Below are 16,680 nucleotides of genomic sequence, written 5' to 3' on the forward strand. Positions count from 1 at the left end.
CTCCCAGGCAGCCGACAGCAAAGCAAGGTCACCTAAAAAGCAACAGCTCTGCTCGGCATCTCCTGCATCTGGGCTTGCGAGGTGGCTCTCGCTTGCTGCCCAAGCCTGGGTGGTGCAACCCAACGTCCCCAGCACGGGCAGGAGAACGCCTGCAGGCAGCTTTGCAAAGGCCACCATGAGAGACGCGGGTGATCCTGGTGACGGCCGTTGGGCTGCCTCCGCTTTTGGAAAGCTCGCATCCAAACCAGCCATCGCCTCCCTGCAAAACCCCTTCCACCAGGGATCCGTCATGCCTCGCCGCAGCGAGGGCACCGCAGGGGATGCAGCAGTGCCGGATGCCCTCCGCACCGTGGTGAACCTCCCAGTTCGTAACTGGTTTCCAGACGTTAAAAGCACAGCGCTGACAGCCCGGGAGAAGAAAACGCATTAGAGGGAGAAAAGTCTGGCCGCGGGATGCAAGTGGAAGAGAGCAGATATGGCGGAGACAAAAGGAAGGAAGGAGCGGGATTAAAGACAAATAACAGTTAAGTCCAGAATCAGGCGGGAGGGCTTGGTGGGATTACTGCATTCATCTTTCATCTCCCTGGGGATGTGGGTATTCATCTCCCTTTCTGGCCCAGACCAACGCCTGCTGCAGTCCTCGGGAGTCCTTCGGCCGGCTTCAAAGGGTGCGGGAGCGGGGCGTGAATAAGAGGATGAGATGGGACGCAGCCCTGACGCAGGCTGGGCATTTTCCCTGCTATGCCGAAAGCAAACCCAGCTTCCCGCTCCTGTGGGGTGGCTGTGGGGACCCTTCCTGAGCACGAGCGGGGTTCCTACCTTTGCTGATGTCCTCATACTCCAGCCAGAGCTGCCGCTGGACCTGTCTGTTGGGATACCAGATGGAGCAGGACTCCTCGAAGCCGTACACTGCCTCCTGGATATAGTGGTTGCCAAACTGGTCCAGCAGTGCCACGAAATCTCCGCGGGAGGTGGCCCCATCTAGAGAGTGGAGCGCGTTGCTGAAGGCTGGGGAGGAGATGGAAGGAGATGCTCAGATCCCAGAGGACCCCCCAAGCCCTCGCCACCTCCCTACGCACTTGCGATGGGCAACCGACCTCTGAGCCCATCACCTGCCAGAAGAAGGCTGCATGTCCTCTCGCCCCCCCCTTTTTCCCTTCTGCCCCCCCAGCCCCCCAGGCTTACACTGGGAGATGGTCAGCTGGTTGAGCCGGACATGGTACATGACGGACTGCACCTTCCAGTGCTGCAAGAGGGGGTACCCGGACACCTCGCTGAAGTTCACCATCCCTGTTGGAGAGAGGACACGGGGGGGTCAGCGCCGCTGCCCAGGGACACTTTGCCTTGGGGACACCGGGGTGGCCACAGCCCTTCGTGCGGTGCCTGGGGCAACGCAGCCAGCGGGGTGGGAAGGGGCCGGAGGGAGGACTGTGCACACACGATGTCCCCCCAGGGAGGCGGTGAGGCGTTTGGAGCCGAGGGTCAGCTGCTCCCTGGCAATTAAAATCGTGGCTTTGAAGGAAAACACGCGGGTTCATTTCATCCCGCCGTCCGGGGCTCTGCGTCGGAAGATAACGAGTCTCCTCCTGCATCTCCTCCTGCTTCCTTCCCAGCGCTTGCTCCCAAGATATGCCCAGGTGTGCTAATTATTTCACTAATGAGAGCTGCGCTTTTTAATGAGCTGTTTGCAGGCCTGGGAACGGTCACCGTCACGCCACATGTGCCCAGGTGCAGCCAACTGAGAGGCCCTGGGGTCCCCTTCAGCGAGCGGGACACACGCGCACGGAGGAAACCAGATGCGTGCTGATGCTCCCGCTCCCTCGGGACATTATGGCAACGCTTTAGTTGAGCAGGACCTGGGGTTTCTCCTTCTTCAGGCAAAGACATCCCATTCTCCAGCCATTTAACTGTGTGTTATGGGAGCCAGAAATTCACGGAGAGCGGGGCTGCGTGGCCAAGGCATGAGCCAAAGCACGAGCCAAGGAGCTCAGCTTCCATATGCAGAGGGACAGAGAGGCCACCGAGCCTGGACAAAGCCCCAGAAAGTCAACTGAAGGGTGCTCACGGCTCAGATTTTGGCGAGCAGAGCGTCCCGTGGTGTGCTGCAGCTGGATGCCGGGGCACGGCCGCCTCCTCCCTTGCAGCTCCACTGCCGCACAGCCAACACGGCGCAACTCTGCTCAGCAGCGAAGCAGCAAACTCTGCTGCTAAACAGTCACGCAGCAGGAGGTCAGGAGGACGACAACGGGCATCCCCTGCTCTGTAACAAGAACTGAAGGCAGAGGATAAGGCGGACAAGATCCTTTGCCTTCCAGTGCCTCTCCCTCCGGTGCTGGCTGCTACCAACGGCTTCAAAGCCTCGCTCTGCCCTGCAAAGTGTTTATGCAGTAACACCTGACTCAGCAGCTCTGCCTCTCGTGTATTCACAGCAATATCCAGATCTGCTTACTGACAAGGAGAGACGATTTTACTTCTTTTCCTTTTTTTTTTTTTAATTTTTTTTTTTTTTTTATTTCCTTAATCAGCCACAACGAGCCAGCAGAGCAGTGGGAAATGAATAGGATAATTTACTGGCTTCTGCCTCTCCGGCATAATTACCAGCGGAATCCCAGTCCCACCGGCCCTGCCGTGATGCTGAGGCCACGGTGGCAGTGCCTTCTCCTTACAGCCTGTAACCCCGTTGAGGGCAGCAGAGCCCCATCGGGAGGCCGGTGTCCTCCAGCACCTCCCGGCAGGGCTGAGCACCCCCACGGCTGCGGGGGTGACCCGCCGACACAGCTCTCCTGGGATGGCTCAGCCCTGCCGGGACCTGCCGGCACCCTCCTCCCTGCCTGCATCTGCCTGCACACACACCTACTGCCGTGCACCCTGTCGGGGCAACCAGCACCCGTCGGACCCTGGGTGCAGCCCACGGGTGCTCCCCAAAACCCTCCTGGGAGCTCTGCCAAACAAAGCGAACGCACAAGGTCTCGTAGGAGACCACCCTGCAGACGCTTTCCAAAACACATTACTATCCACATCCCTCATTCAGTAGCTGCCCCGTGTCCTTGGCCGTTTCAGCCAACAGCAACAAGCACCAAGGAAACAAAGGCTATTTAGGGGTGCTGGCAACTTGGTGGAAGAAAGGTAAATCCTTGAAGGTTGTCTAGGAATCCACGGTAACTCTGTTGCTCATGGCCCACGATGCTCTGGCAGGACAAACTGAAACATTTTGGTTTGGTCGCGGCAGGTTTTGAACACTTCATTACACTGGCAAAGGCTTTCTGATTTGGAAATCAAATGAAAAGTATTCAGAAAACTTTTTTGCCTTGAATAAAAAAAGAAAAAAAAATCCTTTTTGCAAATACCCCAAATGAACTTTTACGCCACACAATTAATTTACAGCCTCTCCCTCTCCTTTATTTTTAATGCCTTCCTCTTACTGCTCCTGCTGCTGCAGGTGAGCGTGGGATGCTAAAGCCAGAGTAGATATATCCCACAGCACCTACCTCCCCTGGGAGGGCTGGACACCGAAGCCGGGTACACCGGCGGCTGCCCCGTTGGGACAGGCGTGGGTCCGGCCGGGGTCACTCACCGGTGAGGAACTCGGGGTCGGGTGTGGGGTCGGAGAGCTCCTCTTGGCACTGGTTCTCCAGGGGCACCGTGGCCACCACCAGCCCATCCGGCAGCTGCTGCTCCAGGCCCCGGGCAAAGTTGTTCTGCCTGGAAGTTAATTGCAGAGAGGAGGGCAGGGATGGAAGACAAGGAACTGCCTGGGATCACCCCCACCAGCCGGTGACCTATCGCACCAAGCTCTTCCTTTGGGCCAAGGTTACAAAGACGTCTGCTCTCGATGGAAAGCTTCAGACATGCTCTCCCCACCAGACACTCCATCTCCTGCAAAGCTTGGTCAGATGTGGATGGACTAGGCAGTCTGCTAAGGTCCAGCCCCAGGCTTCTTCCCATGTCTTCTTCTTGGAGAGGACAGCAAGGTCTGACCCTGCTGGGGTCAGGTCTCCACATCCCCAACTCACCTGAACGTCCCTTTGAGCACCTGCCCCGTGGCCACCTCCTTGGAGTGGTTGTTGTAGCCATAGAAGATCTCCCCAAAGAGCGTCTGGTTCATGGGCAGCTCACGGGGCTCGCCGCAGTCCCCTGCCTCGGGGCATGACTCTGAGATGAGCTGGCACGACCGCCCGTCCGTGCCCAGCTTGTAGTCCTCGATGCACCTGGGAAGCCAGCACGGGGTCCACCATCAGCTGCAGGCCCCGTGGCCGGGGACTGGGACCACCAGGCCAGCCCAGCAGGGACACTGGGAACAGAGAAGACCCTCCCTCCCAACCCTACGAGCTCAGGGTGGCAGCGGCAAAGGCACAGCAGCACCTCAGGGGTGTCCCCGTGGCCGGGCCGGTGATGGGGCGCTCACCCGCAGAACATGAGGATGTTGTAGAGCAGGGGCTCCTCAGGCAGGGGGACCATCTGCTGCAGGCACAGCTGCTCACAGCCCCCGTTGAAGCCATCCGAGCAGTCCACGCCGACATGACGGTCATAGCAGCCCGTGCCATCCTTCATGGGGCTCAGCCCCGTTGGGCACTGGTGGGAGGAGAAGCAAGAGGTGAAGCCCCCGAGGAAGAAATCCGGCCCCGGGGGTGAGATGGAGGGGAGGGCTCCGGCACTGCTCTCTGTTGGAAATCGCAGCCTGAGCAATGCCTGGGGGCACACCCTTCCCACCCACCCCCCCCAGCAAAGCAGCTGTGGTGGTGACAGGGAACACGCGTGAGTGACGTGGGACCTCCCAGAGAGCCAGCAAGAGAGGGGCTCTCACTCCCTTGTGCGTGCGTGCAGCAAGGGCAGGGATGGAGGAGATGCCAACCCGAAAGTATCTCCTCCCACTGCAAAACCAACCCCAAAACATCCATCCTGAGGTGACGGGAAGGGAGGAAGGATGCAGCCCTTCCCCTTCCGCTCTCCCCCTCCTTGCTCACACCGTAGGAGATTTGCAGGTCCCGGGGGGGGGCCACCCACCACGCAGCCCGTCGAGTCCAGCTTGCGATCCGAGATGCAGCGGAAATTCTTGCTGCAGCCCCCGTTGTCCCGGGAGCAGTCACGGACGGGGCCGAAGGAGTCGAGGAGGACCTCCAGGCTGTCGAAGGAGGAGGAGGTCATCAGCTCTTCCCTGCGAGGAGGAGGAGGAGGAGGTGTGTCACCGCTCTGATGAGACGGCGCGAACGCGTGCACGACCGCGGCTGCTGCGTGGGTTTTTCCGGAGCTCGGGTCTCCCTCGGGTTGACAGCAAACTGAACAGCAGCCAAGCTTTTAGAGGGACGCAGGAGCTACTGAGATGATGAGAGCTGCTTCTGAAGGCACAGCTTAGCAGGCACTAAAGAGGGGCAGGTTAATGGACATACAAATCTCCACCTGCAAAATATGGGGCGGGGGGTCCCAGCTATCTTCGACCCCCACGTGCTTTGGGTTGGTCCTCTCGCTCCAGGGATGCACCACCAGTATATTTGCTGAAACGCCTCCTAAACGCCATCACCCTGCCATTGCACCTACCTGACCTCCACCGCATCCTCCATCACCGTCATGTCAGTCTTGCACTTGGCCGAGGGGTTGATGGCCAGCTCGGCCGGCGGGATGACGAAGCTCTTGCTCAGCGGCAGCCACATGCCTTCCCCCAGTGTGTAGGTGAACCTGCCAGGGAGAGCAGCAAAGACTGGCATGGAGGGAAACGCCGAGCCCGGAGGGATGCCTCTACCCAAAATCAAGTGCTTGAACTTCTGCCCCTGCCCTGCAGGGATACCAGCCCAAGCAAAGGCAGACGGGCAGGGTAAAGTGGGGTGGCTTCTCTGAATGCACCCAAATAATCCCCCAAAGGCACACATAATTTAGGTAATTTAAAAAAAAAAAAAAAAGAAAAAAAAGAAAGGCACTTCTCTTATCAGTAGAAATCCTCCTTTAGAGCCTAAACCCTGCTCTCATCACGGATGGAGAGGAGGAGCTGGTTGCTGGGCATCCAGCATCCCACACGGTAGCTGTAGTAGCACCTTCCCAGCCATGCTCACATGTCCCCAGGAGGTGGCACAGGACCGCCGTGCTCAGCCGCAGGACCGCCGTGCTCAGCCCTGCCAGCCCGTATGCCCTGAGTCATATTTCTGAGCCCCAAACTCTGCTGACCAGGTTGCCTTTGCTGCTTACCGAAAAATCTTGTCGGATGGCTGCTCACCCAGCACCAAGTCGAAGCCGCGCTGGAAGATGGTGTACGGCCAAGGCCTGGAAGAGAAACCCAGGAGCATCATGCCAACATCACACCCCCACCACCCCTCACAGCCCAAAATGCTTTGCCCACTGAGCCCCCAACTCATGTGCATGGGATGAGTGAGCTCACACCAAGCCAGGCCAAGGTGATAAAATAGCTCCACATCTGAGATCTTAATTTTGGACTTCCTACAACATCAGATCCTCACCCACCCACCAACGGGTCGGTGGCGTATCACATCCTTCATTTTGGGGTACAGCACGCACCCGTCCCCCTCGCCCACCCGGCATCCGTGAGCCTCACGCTTCCACACACTCAGGTACCACCTGCCTCCCATTTTAGGGATTTGAGTCACAGCCATTGAACTGCAAAAAAAACCCCCAAAAAACAAAAAAAACCCAACTCAACAAAGCAGCTGAACTCTCTCTCTGTTAGGCTTTTGTAAGAGAGCGTGTCAGGTCTGGGGCCGCAGCTTCACCACCCGCCTTATTCCCCTTGGCCGTCGTTGTTTCAGGAGGGGAGGGGAGGAAGCCTCGGCCCCCGCTGGACTTTGCAGAGCGGTCTGGAGGACAAGCTGGAAGACTGGAGACATGCAGGAGGCTGGAGAGCTGATGGCTCCATCTCCTCCATCCCTGCTGCCCTGGATAGCACAAGGTGACACGAAACCGCGACTCGGTGGCCAGTGCCCTTCGATGGGACACCCGTGGTCACAACGCGCCTCGGGACGCGCACCCGTCGCAGCACGGCCCCGCTGGCGGAGCATCGTTTGCGGAGCGAGGCTGACAAAGCAGAGCTTTCAATCAGGCAACGCGAACCCCACTCCCAACCCCCAAAGCTCCGAATCCCCTTTGCAAGAGCTCAGAGCTGGAGAAAGAAAGAAAGAAAGAAAGATTTTTTTCCGATCCTGTCGCATCGCTGCTGTTAAAATTCAGGGTGAGAGCATCGGGTGCCACCTATAAGCCCAGGGATTTTCTCCAGAGACAATTACAGCTCTCCTGCACAAGCACTTTAATTTCTAATCTGAAGTTATTTCAGCAAGGACAAAAAAAAAAAAAAAAAAAAGATGAAGAAGAAGAAGAAGAAAAAAGAGTCCTGATTGTAGGATTACAGCACACCGTCTCATTTCCTCGCTGGGATACAATGCCGCTTTCCCGTCCGGTCGGCTGGGAGCAGGGGATTACATTCAGCCCGCAGATCGGATTGCCCTGAACGAGGTCAGCTCCGGCCGGAAAGCGACGTGCTCCTTGCATCTCGCCGACACCTTGAACGCCTCGCGCCTCCGCCTTCCAGCGCTCCCGCAGATGGGTTTTATTCTTGCTTCTCAAGAGCACGCCGGGCAGGGAACAAAAGCAGAGGCAAGGTATTGTTCCCCATCGACTCGGGTGGAAAAGCGGTTGTGAAGAGCCGCTCTCGGCTTGCGGCGGAGCTCAGCCCCGGGGCAGGCGCCGCGGAGGCACGGTGGCTGCCAGACCTCTGCCAGACGGCACATCTGGCATTCCATGGATGCCGACACGTCCGGGACACGCAGTGGGTGAGCTTGGACCTGCCTGTGAGATGGAAATCAGCACCCAGGCCATGTTGTGTCCACCCAGGGTGCGCTTTCCAACTGTGGCTAAAATTCGTGTGCCGATGGCTTTGAGCTGCGGAAGACGGAAGCTCCAGGAAAGGACCGTGTGGCACCTCCCCAGCCTGCCCCACTTTGCCTCTACTGGGGGTCAAAAAAGGCCCATCAAAAGGAAGGTTCAGCTTTTAGCTACGTGCCTACGTGGCAAGGGACAACCAATGGGCAGCTGCTGGGCACCACGACCACGTCTGTGAGGACACATGCCTTCTGGAGGGAAGTCCGGGGACAGTCTCTGTACAAAGACCTCCAGCTCAACGAGAAGCACTTCTCCAGCCTCATCTCCGAGGAAGCTCTCCAGGAGCTCAGTGCCGAGATGTCCACCCACGTACTCTTGCTGACTTGTGCCTTCTGCTGCAGAGGACGGGGCGAGATGTCCTCCCCCAGGCACACCTCACCTCCTCCATCGCTGCCTTTGCCCCCTGTGCCTCTGCTGCTGTTTCTCACACACACATCCCCCCTTCCTCTCCCGTGCACGCAGGCGTGTGCCTACATCACTGTCTCCCTCCCACTTTCTGTGATCACTGGAGGCACCTCACTGCTCTGGTTTTTGTTGCTCTTGGCAGGTATTTTGATTGCATGGTCTTCAGAGCTCACAAAGGCAAGCAGGACTGATCAGAAGCAGCTCTGCGCCTGATCAGGTTGGATTAAACGGGCCAGAAGTGACAGCTCTCGGCTCTCCGCGAGCCTTGGCGCTCAGGTAGGCATCTGAAACAACAAAATGGGGGATCACCAGGGCAGCTCGGATCCAGGAAAATCCCCACGCTCAGCAAAGTTCTCACAGCCAAAGCGCTGCCAGTGCATCCCCAGGACTATCTTCAAGCCTCTTTGCTTTTTCCAGCTGGACCATCAGCTATGCTTCGTTCCAGATCTGGGCTTGCGTGGAAGCTCCCGAAATACCTGCTAAGCTTTCCAGACCTGGTGCTGCTGGTGATGCTCTGACCCACCTCAACAGGACCCTGGCCACCCTCCAACTGCAGCCCCAAGGGGACGAGGCCAGACTGGCTTCCAGCGTCGAGAACTTTGCTCCTGCCGGTCCCCGCTCCCTGCAAAGCTCTTCTAGACAAGACGGGTGGGATGAGGACTCAAAGCCTGGTGCCTGCAGGATGGGACCGCGATGAGCTAACCCGGAGCAGCTGGCTCGAGGGGAGCTGGCAGGGAGGTCGGGGGGCTGCGGGAGAGGGGCTTTGCAGAAGGCACTGAAGTCACCGCACATGAGGGTGGCTGAAATGCCGCGGCAGGAGAAGGTGGTCAGCTGTTACGTACTGAAATAGGTGACGTCTGGTTCCCTGACCCGCTGTGCTCCTGGGGGTTTCCACCCAGCGAGCGGCACGAGGACAGCCGTGCCGAACTCCGTTACGTGCTGGGAGCGAGCAACGCGGACAAAGGTGCTCACTGCATCCCTCCGCCGGCGCCTCAGGAGTTCAAGCCCAGGGTGACCAGACCAGAAGCATCCCTCCTGCAGCCCCAGGACCCGCTCCCCACGATGACCAAAGTGGGGACCCATCAAGACCCAACACTATCCTGATGGGTGACGAGCAGAGAGCAGATGTGACACGAGCACCCAGCTGCCCAATTCTCCCACCGGCGATGCCCGTCCCGGCTCCTCCCCGACTTCGCTTTGCTCTGCAACGGCTTTGCTCGGGCTTCAGCTGCCGATGCCTCTCCCCTCCCCACCCCCTGCCATCCCTTCCAAGCAGCTCTTTATTAAAAATGCTAATGCCGGCACTTTCTCCCCGGGCTGCCCGTAAATCTGCGAGGAGAATGGGGCGGGAGGAGGAGGCGGATGGGTGGTTTGGTGAAAGGATCTGAAAGAAAGAGGAGCTTTTTATCTGGCCGTCCTTCAAGCTCGCAAAGCCGAGGCACGCAGCAGGGGATGGAGAGAGGGGGAAAAAAAGAAAAAAGATAGAAAAAGGAGTGGGGAAAAAAGAGAATAAGGAAAAAAAAAAAGACTTTAAGCAGGAGAAGTGCTGCCCTTGGCACTTCAGCGTGTGCCTGGCTCCTCTGCGGGGTGGGGAGGGCATGGTGCGTGGGGACGGGGCAGGAGGAGCAGGTGCCTGGCCGGGGAGGGGGACAACCGCGTGCAGAAGAGAAGAGGCACCGTGGGGAGGGGAGGGGGGTGAGCGGGGCACGGGCTGTTGCACTAATTTGGGTCCTGTGCTGGAAAAACCGGCTGTGAGGTTGCGGGGTGGAGAAAGGGGTAACCTGCCACCTGCTAGGAGAGGATGAAAGCCTTCGCCAAACTGCCTTAAACTAACCTAAAACCTCCCCGTGCTGGGGTGAAGCCCATTACAAATTGAAAGAGCACGTTAACAAAGACCCCTTAAACGCAGAGCGTCTTAAATCTCATCGGGGTGTCCGAAAAGGGCACCCAGGGAAGAAGAGCACGTGGGGATGGGAAACTGTGGGCCATTGCGTGACGGATCTAAGGGCTGAGATGAAGAAGCGCAAACGCGGGCAGGTGACGGTTTATTAACTACAGGCAGGTGAACTGATCCGGCTTTCGGTCGAGTCGTATCACGAAGTAACTGCAGGAATTCGGTTTGATGAGCAAAGATGAGGCAGGGTTGGTTGGATTGCTGGAAAATGCATCCTAGCCAGGAAACGTTGGAGTAAGAGCCGAAAAGCAGCTAATTAACAATGCATATCAAAGCAGGAAGACAGACTGTGAACACACAAACAGCACCAGCCAGATTTGGTTAAAACAGCTGAAGAGCAGCCCAAAAAAAAAAAAAAAAAAAGCAGCTGATCAAATGTATCTGCTACCCGTGATCAAAAAAGATCGTATGTTTTTACAAGCCGATGAAGATTTAGAGACTGGATGTGCCGGGTAAAAGATGTACCGCAGCGGCGCGGATCTCAGCGTGGTACCCAAAATACACACAACGCGCAAAGCTTCGCTGCCATCGCCAATAAAGTTCAAAGATGAGCTCGCCTTCGTGAACAAAATTAGATGCTGCTGCGTGAACAGACACCGAGTCAACCCACAATCCCTGGAAATAAAAACAAACCAATGGCAGACCGACCTAAACCAAAGGGCTGAAATGAGTTTTCAGATAAAAACGCCACCCTAGGAAAACAAAAAGAGGTGACAGCCAGACCGTGTCACTCCCAAGCACGCCGAGGGATTTGGCAGAGCCCACAGGTCCTGCTTTGCTGACCTCCCCTTGGCTAAGAGCCGACGTGGCTTCTCCGGGGATTGAATTCCTGCCTCGCTTGTGCTACCCACGGCTGCAGCACGTCGCTCCAATATCGGAGGAGTTAGGGGCATATTAGACAAACAACGGTCAGAAACGATTCAGGGATGGGAGGAGAGAGTAGAGGATTTGCAGGCATCTCTTGCAGGTGAGCCTGAACCTTGTTAGGCTAGAGCTGGGAGTGGGATGATGAGCGTGACAGCAGACAGCATGGCCTGGCAGCTCTACCTCAACCCTAAAAACCATAAACACCAGGGTAAAGTTACAAGTTGCTCACTTAAACAAGCTGTGACTAGATGGTTCTGCTGGACCAAAGAGAGCTCCTCACAGACGTGACCCTGTGGAGACCAAGGGTTCACCAGGGGATACCTTGGACAGAGAGACCTCCACCATCCCAAGCCCTTGCAGGTAGAGGACATCAGGAACAGATTGCAGCACAGAAGAAAAAAAAAACCCCTCATTAAACATCAAGCCGGCCTCGGCATCACGATGCTTAGCGTGGACACGCTTTCAAGAGCCACTATAAACAGCGGAAGCTGCAGGCAGGGACGGTTCAGTGTGGTTTCGGCTGCTACCATTTTCTGAAATGAACATCTGACAAGTTTGAGGAAGAAACACAAAATGACCCCGGTTTCAAACAGCTCGAGAGAGGATCTCGCAAAGGACGGTGCTGAAAAAGCCCCGACACTGCAGCAAGAGAGCCCTCTCGAGAGTCCAGAGAAGGGCAGGAGGACTTCGATGGCCCCACCACGGTCTAGGGCTGTGTTGCACCTCGGGGAAAAAGAGATCTGCTAGGTTCCTTGGCCCCAAACTGAAGAGTATGCTGGAAACGCCGCGTGTGATTTATCATCACCGACTTTGGTATACAAGGAGAGACCCAAGACAACGTGTAATCCCGGCCAGGTATGAACACTGCTGCAGGAGGAGAGGCAGAATTCCACGGGTGAGCATGGAGAAGGCTCCCACAGGGACATCGGGATGGACCTGGGTCTGAAAAGGGGCCCCAAATCCCCCGGAAGAATGGAGCGGGTCCATGCGGTTGGCGTTGCTGAGACTAAAGCTGGGTCTGGAGCTGCGAACAGGTCCAGAGGGCTGCAGGAATGGATTTGTCCTTCCTGCCTATGGCTTCTCTCCTGCTTGTTACCATCCACATTTTTTCCCAATTCACCCGTAAGCAGCTGCTTCTCCCCTCTCCCTTTAGACGACGGAGCAGCTAGATTGGGAAGAGCAAGAGAAGAGCAATGTGCATGGGAGGAAAAGCGTGCAGCTGCAGTCCCATGCCCAGGAGGAACAGAAAAGCAGACGGGAAGGAAGCAAACGCTTCTCCACCTGTGCTTATCCATTTTTACTACCTGCCTCAATGGACAAAAAGTCATTTGCCCTCTTGCTTTTTGCAAGGTGGTGGGTCCAGCACGCTGCTGGTAGCTCTGACCGAGGCCCAGGCTGGCACCAAAGCCGTGGGTGGTCGTGGGCGGCCGTGGGCTTTTTCCAACCCGCTGTGAGACATTCCAAAATCCAACGCATCCCAAAACAAGCACGTCCCTGGCAGGGGGAATAACCCTCCCACGTCCCGGACCCGTCGCTCAGTGCCTCTTGTTAGACAGGCACGGAGGAGCTGGGGACATCCCCGTCGGACACTCGTCCCCCGGGGACAAACAGGGCAGGCAGCCGTATTTCTGCCTGCATTTTCCCACCCCAGCAGCGGTACCTCGCGGTGGTTTGGGGACCCCGACCACAACACTCCGCACATCCCCAGCATGGGGTCACCTTCCTCATGAGCATCGCCCTGTCCCCAGCCTGGCTCAGGGCACCCACAAGGACGGCCACCTTTGTTTCCCACAGTGAGTGCTCCACACTGGTTTTAATTGCTAAATTGCTTTTAAAATTTAAAAAAAAAAAACAAACCCAACCAGAGAGGGGGTCGGAGGCAGAGCAGCAGTGCTCTCCCCAGGTCCCAGTTCAAAGGGACACAGCCGGGCCGGCCGGCACGGGCAGCCCCCCATGGCTGCCATCCTCCGGCGCAGTGGCACGGCGGGGGTGCCGCCAAGCCCAGCCTCTGATGATTTTTTTCTTCCTGCTGCGAAGACTAATGACTTCAGAGCGGGCATCCTGCCACACGCAGGGCCACCGCAGATCCAGCTGCAGCATGACACAAAGGGGAGAAAAATAGAGGTTGGAGGAGCCTCTGGTTTTGGGGGTGATCTTGGCTTTTTGCACACTACCTCCAGGCAGCCCTGGAAGTCCCCATCTGCACGTCAGAGACCCAGGAGTGTTAAGGACCAGATGGAGCATCCCCCGAGGGTCACAGAGAGTTTGGGATCCCCCACCAAATTGCTGCCAAAACACCAGGAAAATTTCCCTTTGCACTTCCACGGGTGTAAAGCTGTGGAGCAGAAGGCGACTGTTCTGTTCCCTCGGGCCATGGTGTCAAAGTGTCTAATTTGCCCAGTTTTCAACGGTGCATCCCTATCCCACAGCCGCCCTCCTCCACCAGGAACCGCAGCCCACCCTCAGCTCTCCTCCAACACCTTGCACCCCCAAACCAAAAGCCCCACAAAGCGCAGGATGCCAAGGAGAGTGCCCACAAGGGGGAGAGGAGCAGCTTCGATCTTCTCCAGGGGTTGTTTACTCTGAAACCTAACAATGGCCTCTTCTACATCACCTCTGAGTAGTTCAAAGAATAGACATCCTCGCCCGCCGCAGAGCCCAGCCGTGCGCTGACCTTACTGAGATGCCTTTAACTCTTTCACCCAGGAGGATCTACCACAGCCCCACCACACTGCTGTTGAAGCCCAGCAGCTCATGCGAGGACGGTCCAAGCCTGGGTACGCCGCGGCAGGCGCACTCACCCCTGGTTTGTCCCCCACTCGTTCCGGATGCAGAGGTGCTTATGCACGGGGTCCTTCATGTAACCTTCGTAGCAGAGACACTCACCTGCGGAGAGAGGGGGGGACAGGAGGGACACGGGAGGACAAAGCTTTCCACGTGCACCCCTGCTGACCCCAGCTGCAACCACCTGGGGCACCCGCAGCTCCGCTCTCGCACGTGGCGCAAGGCGAGAAAGCATCTTCCCACCAAAGCCGGGTTGAGCAGGCAGAGGTGAGCTCCCAAATCCACCCCAACCGCCTGACTACCTACCAGTCTCGGGGTCACACTGGTGTTCACAAGGGTCAAGGAGGCGCCGGGCGCAGAGGTCGAGGGCCCAGGGCCCGCTGGAGTTTTGCTGGGAGAAGAGGACGACCTGCGCCGGGTTCAGCCAGTCGCTGGCATCCAGCTGGCTCCCCTCCAGCAGGATGAACCGGCTCCCTGCCGCCGAGACGGGAGTCAGCAGCAGCGACCCACTGCTGTGCCCTCCATCCCATCATGACCCCCTCCATCCTGTAATGGACCCCTCCATCCTGTAATGGACCCCTCCATCCCGTGATGATCCCTCCATCCCGTGATGGACCCCTCCATCCCGTGATGGACCCCTCCATCCCGTGATGGACCCCTCCATCCCGTGATGGATCGCCTCCATCCTGCACCCATCCCCTGTGTCCCACACTGGTACCCTCCATCCCACACCTCTCCCCTCCATCCCGCATCCATCACCTCCATCCCACAACAGCCATCTCCGTCCTGTGTCCGTCCCCTCTGTCCTGTGCCCATCCCCTCCACCCTGCACCCACCCTCTCTGTCCTGCGCTGTTCCCTCCATCCCGTGCCTGTCCCCTCTGTCCTGCACCCATCCTGTGTCTGTCCCCCACCATTCCCTCCTCCCCTCCATTACAGCTCGCAGAGTGGGGCAGGAGGAGGTGGGTAGGACCATGGGGCACTCACCATCAGCGATGAGGTGCTCGGGGACGTGGAGGGTAATCTTGACAACAAGGGGACAGCTCATGTGGGAGGAGCACACCAGGCTGATGACACAGCTCGTCACGCTGATGAGGGTCAGCGTGGTCTTGTTCACGGGGCTCCGAGGGGAGCCCACTGCAAAACACAAAAGCACAGTCAAACCTGAGACCCAAGGGACCCAGGAAGATCTTGGGGTACAGCCAGAGGATCTCAGGGTGCAGAGACCCTGCCCAGCACCCTGGAAATCCGGCGTCAATCCAATCAAGCGGAGTCACTTTGGATTGCCAACAGCAGGAAGCAGCCTTTGCCGCGGCAGCCTCTCTGTCCTGCCTGCTGCGGCTGGGGCGTCCCCGCGCCCCCGCACCGCCACACACCGAGACCTTGGCAGCAGCAGGACTTTAAAGCAGAGTAGAGATATTGAGGAGAAGAAAGGTAAATGTAATATCTTTTTTTTTTTTTTTCCTCCCCCTTCCTTCTTCTCAGCACTTCTCTTGGGTTACTTTTGCCATGACAACAACCTCCTGGATGCCTTTGAAAAAGCACCGGAGAGCCCTAACTGCTCAGGGCACACAGGTCTTTGGCTTTTCATCTCTCAGCTGAAGAAGCTGAGAGGAAAAAAGCTGGCTGGGCACTGAGCTATCCCCAGGAGACAAAGCCTGAACCAGGCTCCCAGCACTCAGCACCGGCGCTGGGAGCAAAGGACATCGCTCCCAGGCCCCCCACTCCCAGATAAACAAGGCACCGTCCAGAGAAGGAGGGAAAATGGACAGAAACTCTCCTCCCTGGGGGAGGAAACCTCCGAAAGGGATGGTGCAGGGCGGTGGGGAGAGCGCCCTGCCCAGGGAGCAAGCCTGTCTCCATCCCACATGGCACACGCAGCTCGTGCACGCACGGTGCCAGAGCGAACCCACGGCAGCGCCGTGCCGAGCAGCGCCATGGGAGCTCGTGGGCCAGCCTTTGAAGCGTGTTACTCATTAATACACACCAAAGCCCAGCAGAAGCCTCCAGCAAAAATCAGAATATATTTCATCCTCTGCTGAGAAACTCCACCGGAGAGCAGCGGCAGCCCGCTGCAGAAGCAGGGACCGGCGCCTGCCCGCAGCAGCCCGGATCGTGCCTGGGTTTCCTTCTTTTGCCGACGGAAAGTCTCCGAACCCAGCGAGGCGATGGCAAACAAGGCAAGAGGGTCCACGGCTCGCCCCCCGCCTCCGTGGTAGGTCCCCACGCCTACCTCGGCTGCGCCTCCGGCTCCGCGAGGGGTCCGTGTAGAAGGTCAGCTGGGGATCGGTGTCCACCTCCGTCCCCGAGTCCCCCTCGGGGTTGAGAAACGCTGAGCCAGCTGCAGGGGACACCGCGTGTGGTCACGGTGGGGCCAGCACCGCGCCGCCCCAAGCAGCCGCATCCTACGCTGCCCCTTCAGGGCAAGCCTTGCCTGGAATTCCCGGAGCCCTGCCTGCCAGGTGCGGTGAGGACAACACCTTCCCCCTTCCCACCACGCACAGCCATGCCCCCTGCCACGGCTCCCGTTACCTTCCAGCTGTTCCCCACGGCCGTGCCGGTATTATAAAATATTTACCGTGGCCAACACTCTCTGCATCCGTGCAACCAACCAACCCAACACCGGTTACATCCTCGTAGACACCGCTTTTTCTGCTTCCCCCCACCCAAACCCTCCTTTCCACGCTCTTGCCGAAAGCTGGCCCTATTTCTCCACCCCAGGAGAGGGTGCGTGGCTGGAGCCATGGACGGGTGGAAGCCCAGCACACCCCATCCACCCCGGGGACCCCCCTA

The 16,680-nt window shown here is 57.9% G+C and overlaps 1 protein-coding gene across 3 annotated transcripts in view; it reads right to left on the bottom strand.

Moving 5' to 3' along the window:
* The window catches only part of ASTN1 (astrotactin 1), a 56,813-nt gene that overhangs the window by 14,283 nt on the left and 25,850 nt on the right, over positions 1 to 16,680 (bottom strand). For all 3 annotated transcript variants that reach the window (XM_054834191.1, XM_054834189.1, XM_054834190.1), the window contains exons 5-16: positions 16,121 to 16,228; positions 14,875 to 15,024; positions 14,195 to 14,362; positions 13,906 to 13,990; positions 6,178 to 6,252; positions 5,536 to 5,673; positions 5,005 to 5,155; positions 4,406 to 4,572; positions 4,014 to 4,208; positions 3,575 to 3,702; positions 1,186 to 1,290; positions 820 to 1,008 (exon numbers count right to left, since the gene is read on the bottom strand). In XM_054834191.1, coding sequence (XP_054690166.1) covers positions 820 to 1,008; positions 1,186 to 1,290; positions 3,575 to 3,702; positions 4,014 to 4,208; positions 4,406 to 4,572; positions 5,005 to 5,155; positions 5,536 to 5,673; positions 6,178 to 6,252; positions 13,906 to 13,990; positions 14,195 to 14,362; positions 14,875 to 15,024; positions 16,121 to 16,228 — 1,659 coding nt within the window. The remainder of the gene's footprint in view (positions 1 to 819; positions 1,009 to 1,185; positions 1,291 to 3,574; positions 3,703 to 4,013; positions 4,209 to 4,405; positions 4,573 to 5,004; positions 5,156 to 5,535; positions 5,674 to 6,177; positions 6,253 to 13,905; positions 13,991 to 14,194; positions 14,363 to 14,874; positions 15,025 to 16,120; positions 16,229 to 16,680) is intronic.

This window comes from Grus americana, chromosome 8 (genome assembly GCF_028858705.1).
Source record: "Grus americana isolate bGruAme1 chromosome 8, bGruAme1.mat, whole genome shotgun sequence".
NCBI classification, from domain to species: Eukaryota; Metazoa; Chordata; class Aves; order Gruiformes; family Gruidae; genus Grus; species Grus americana.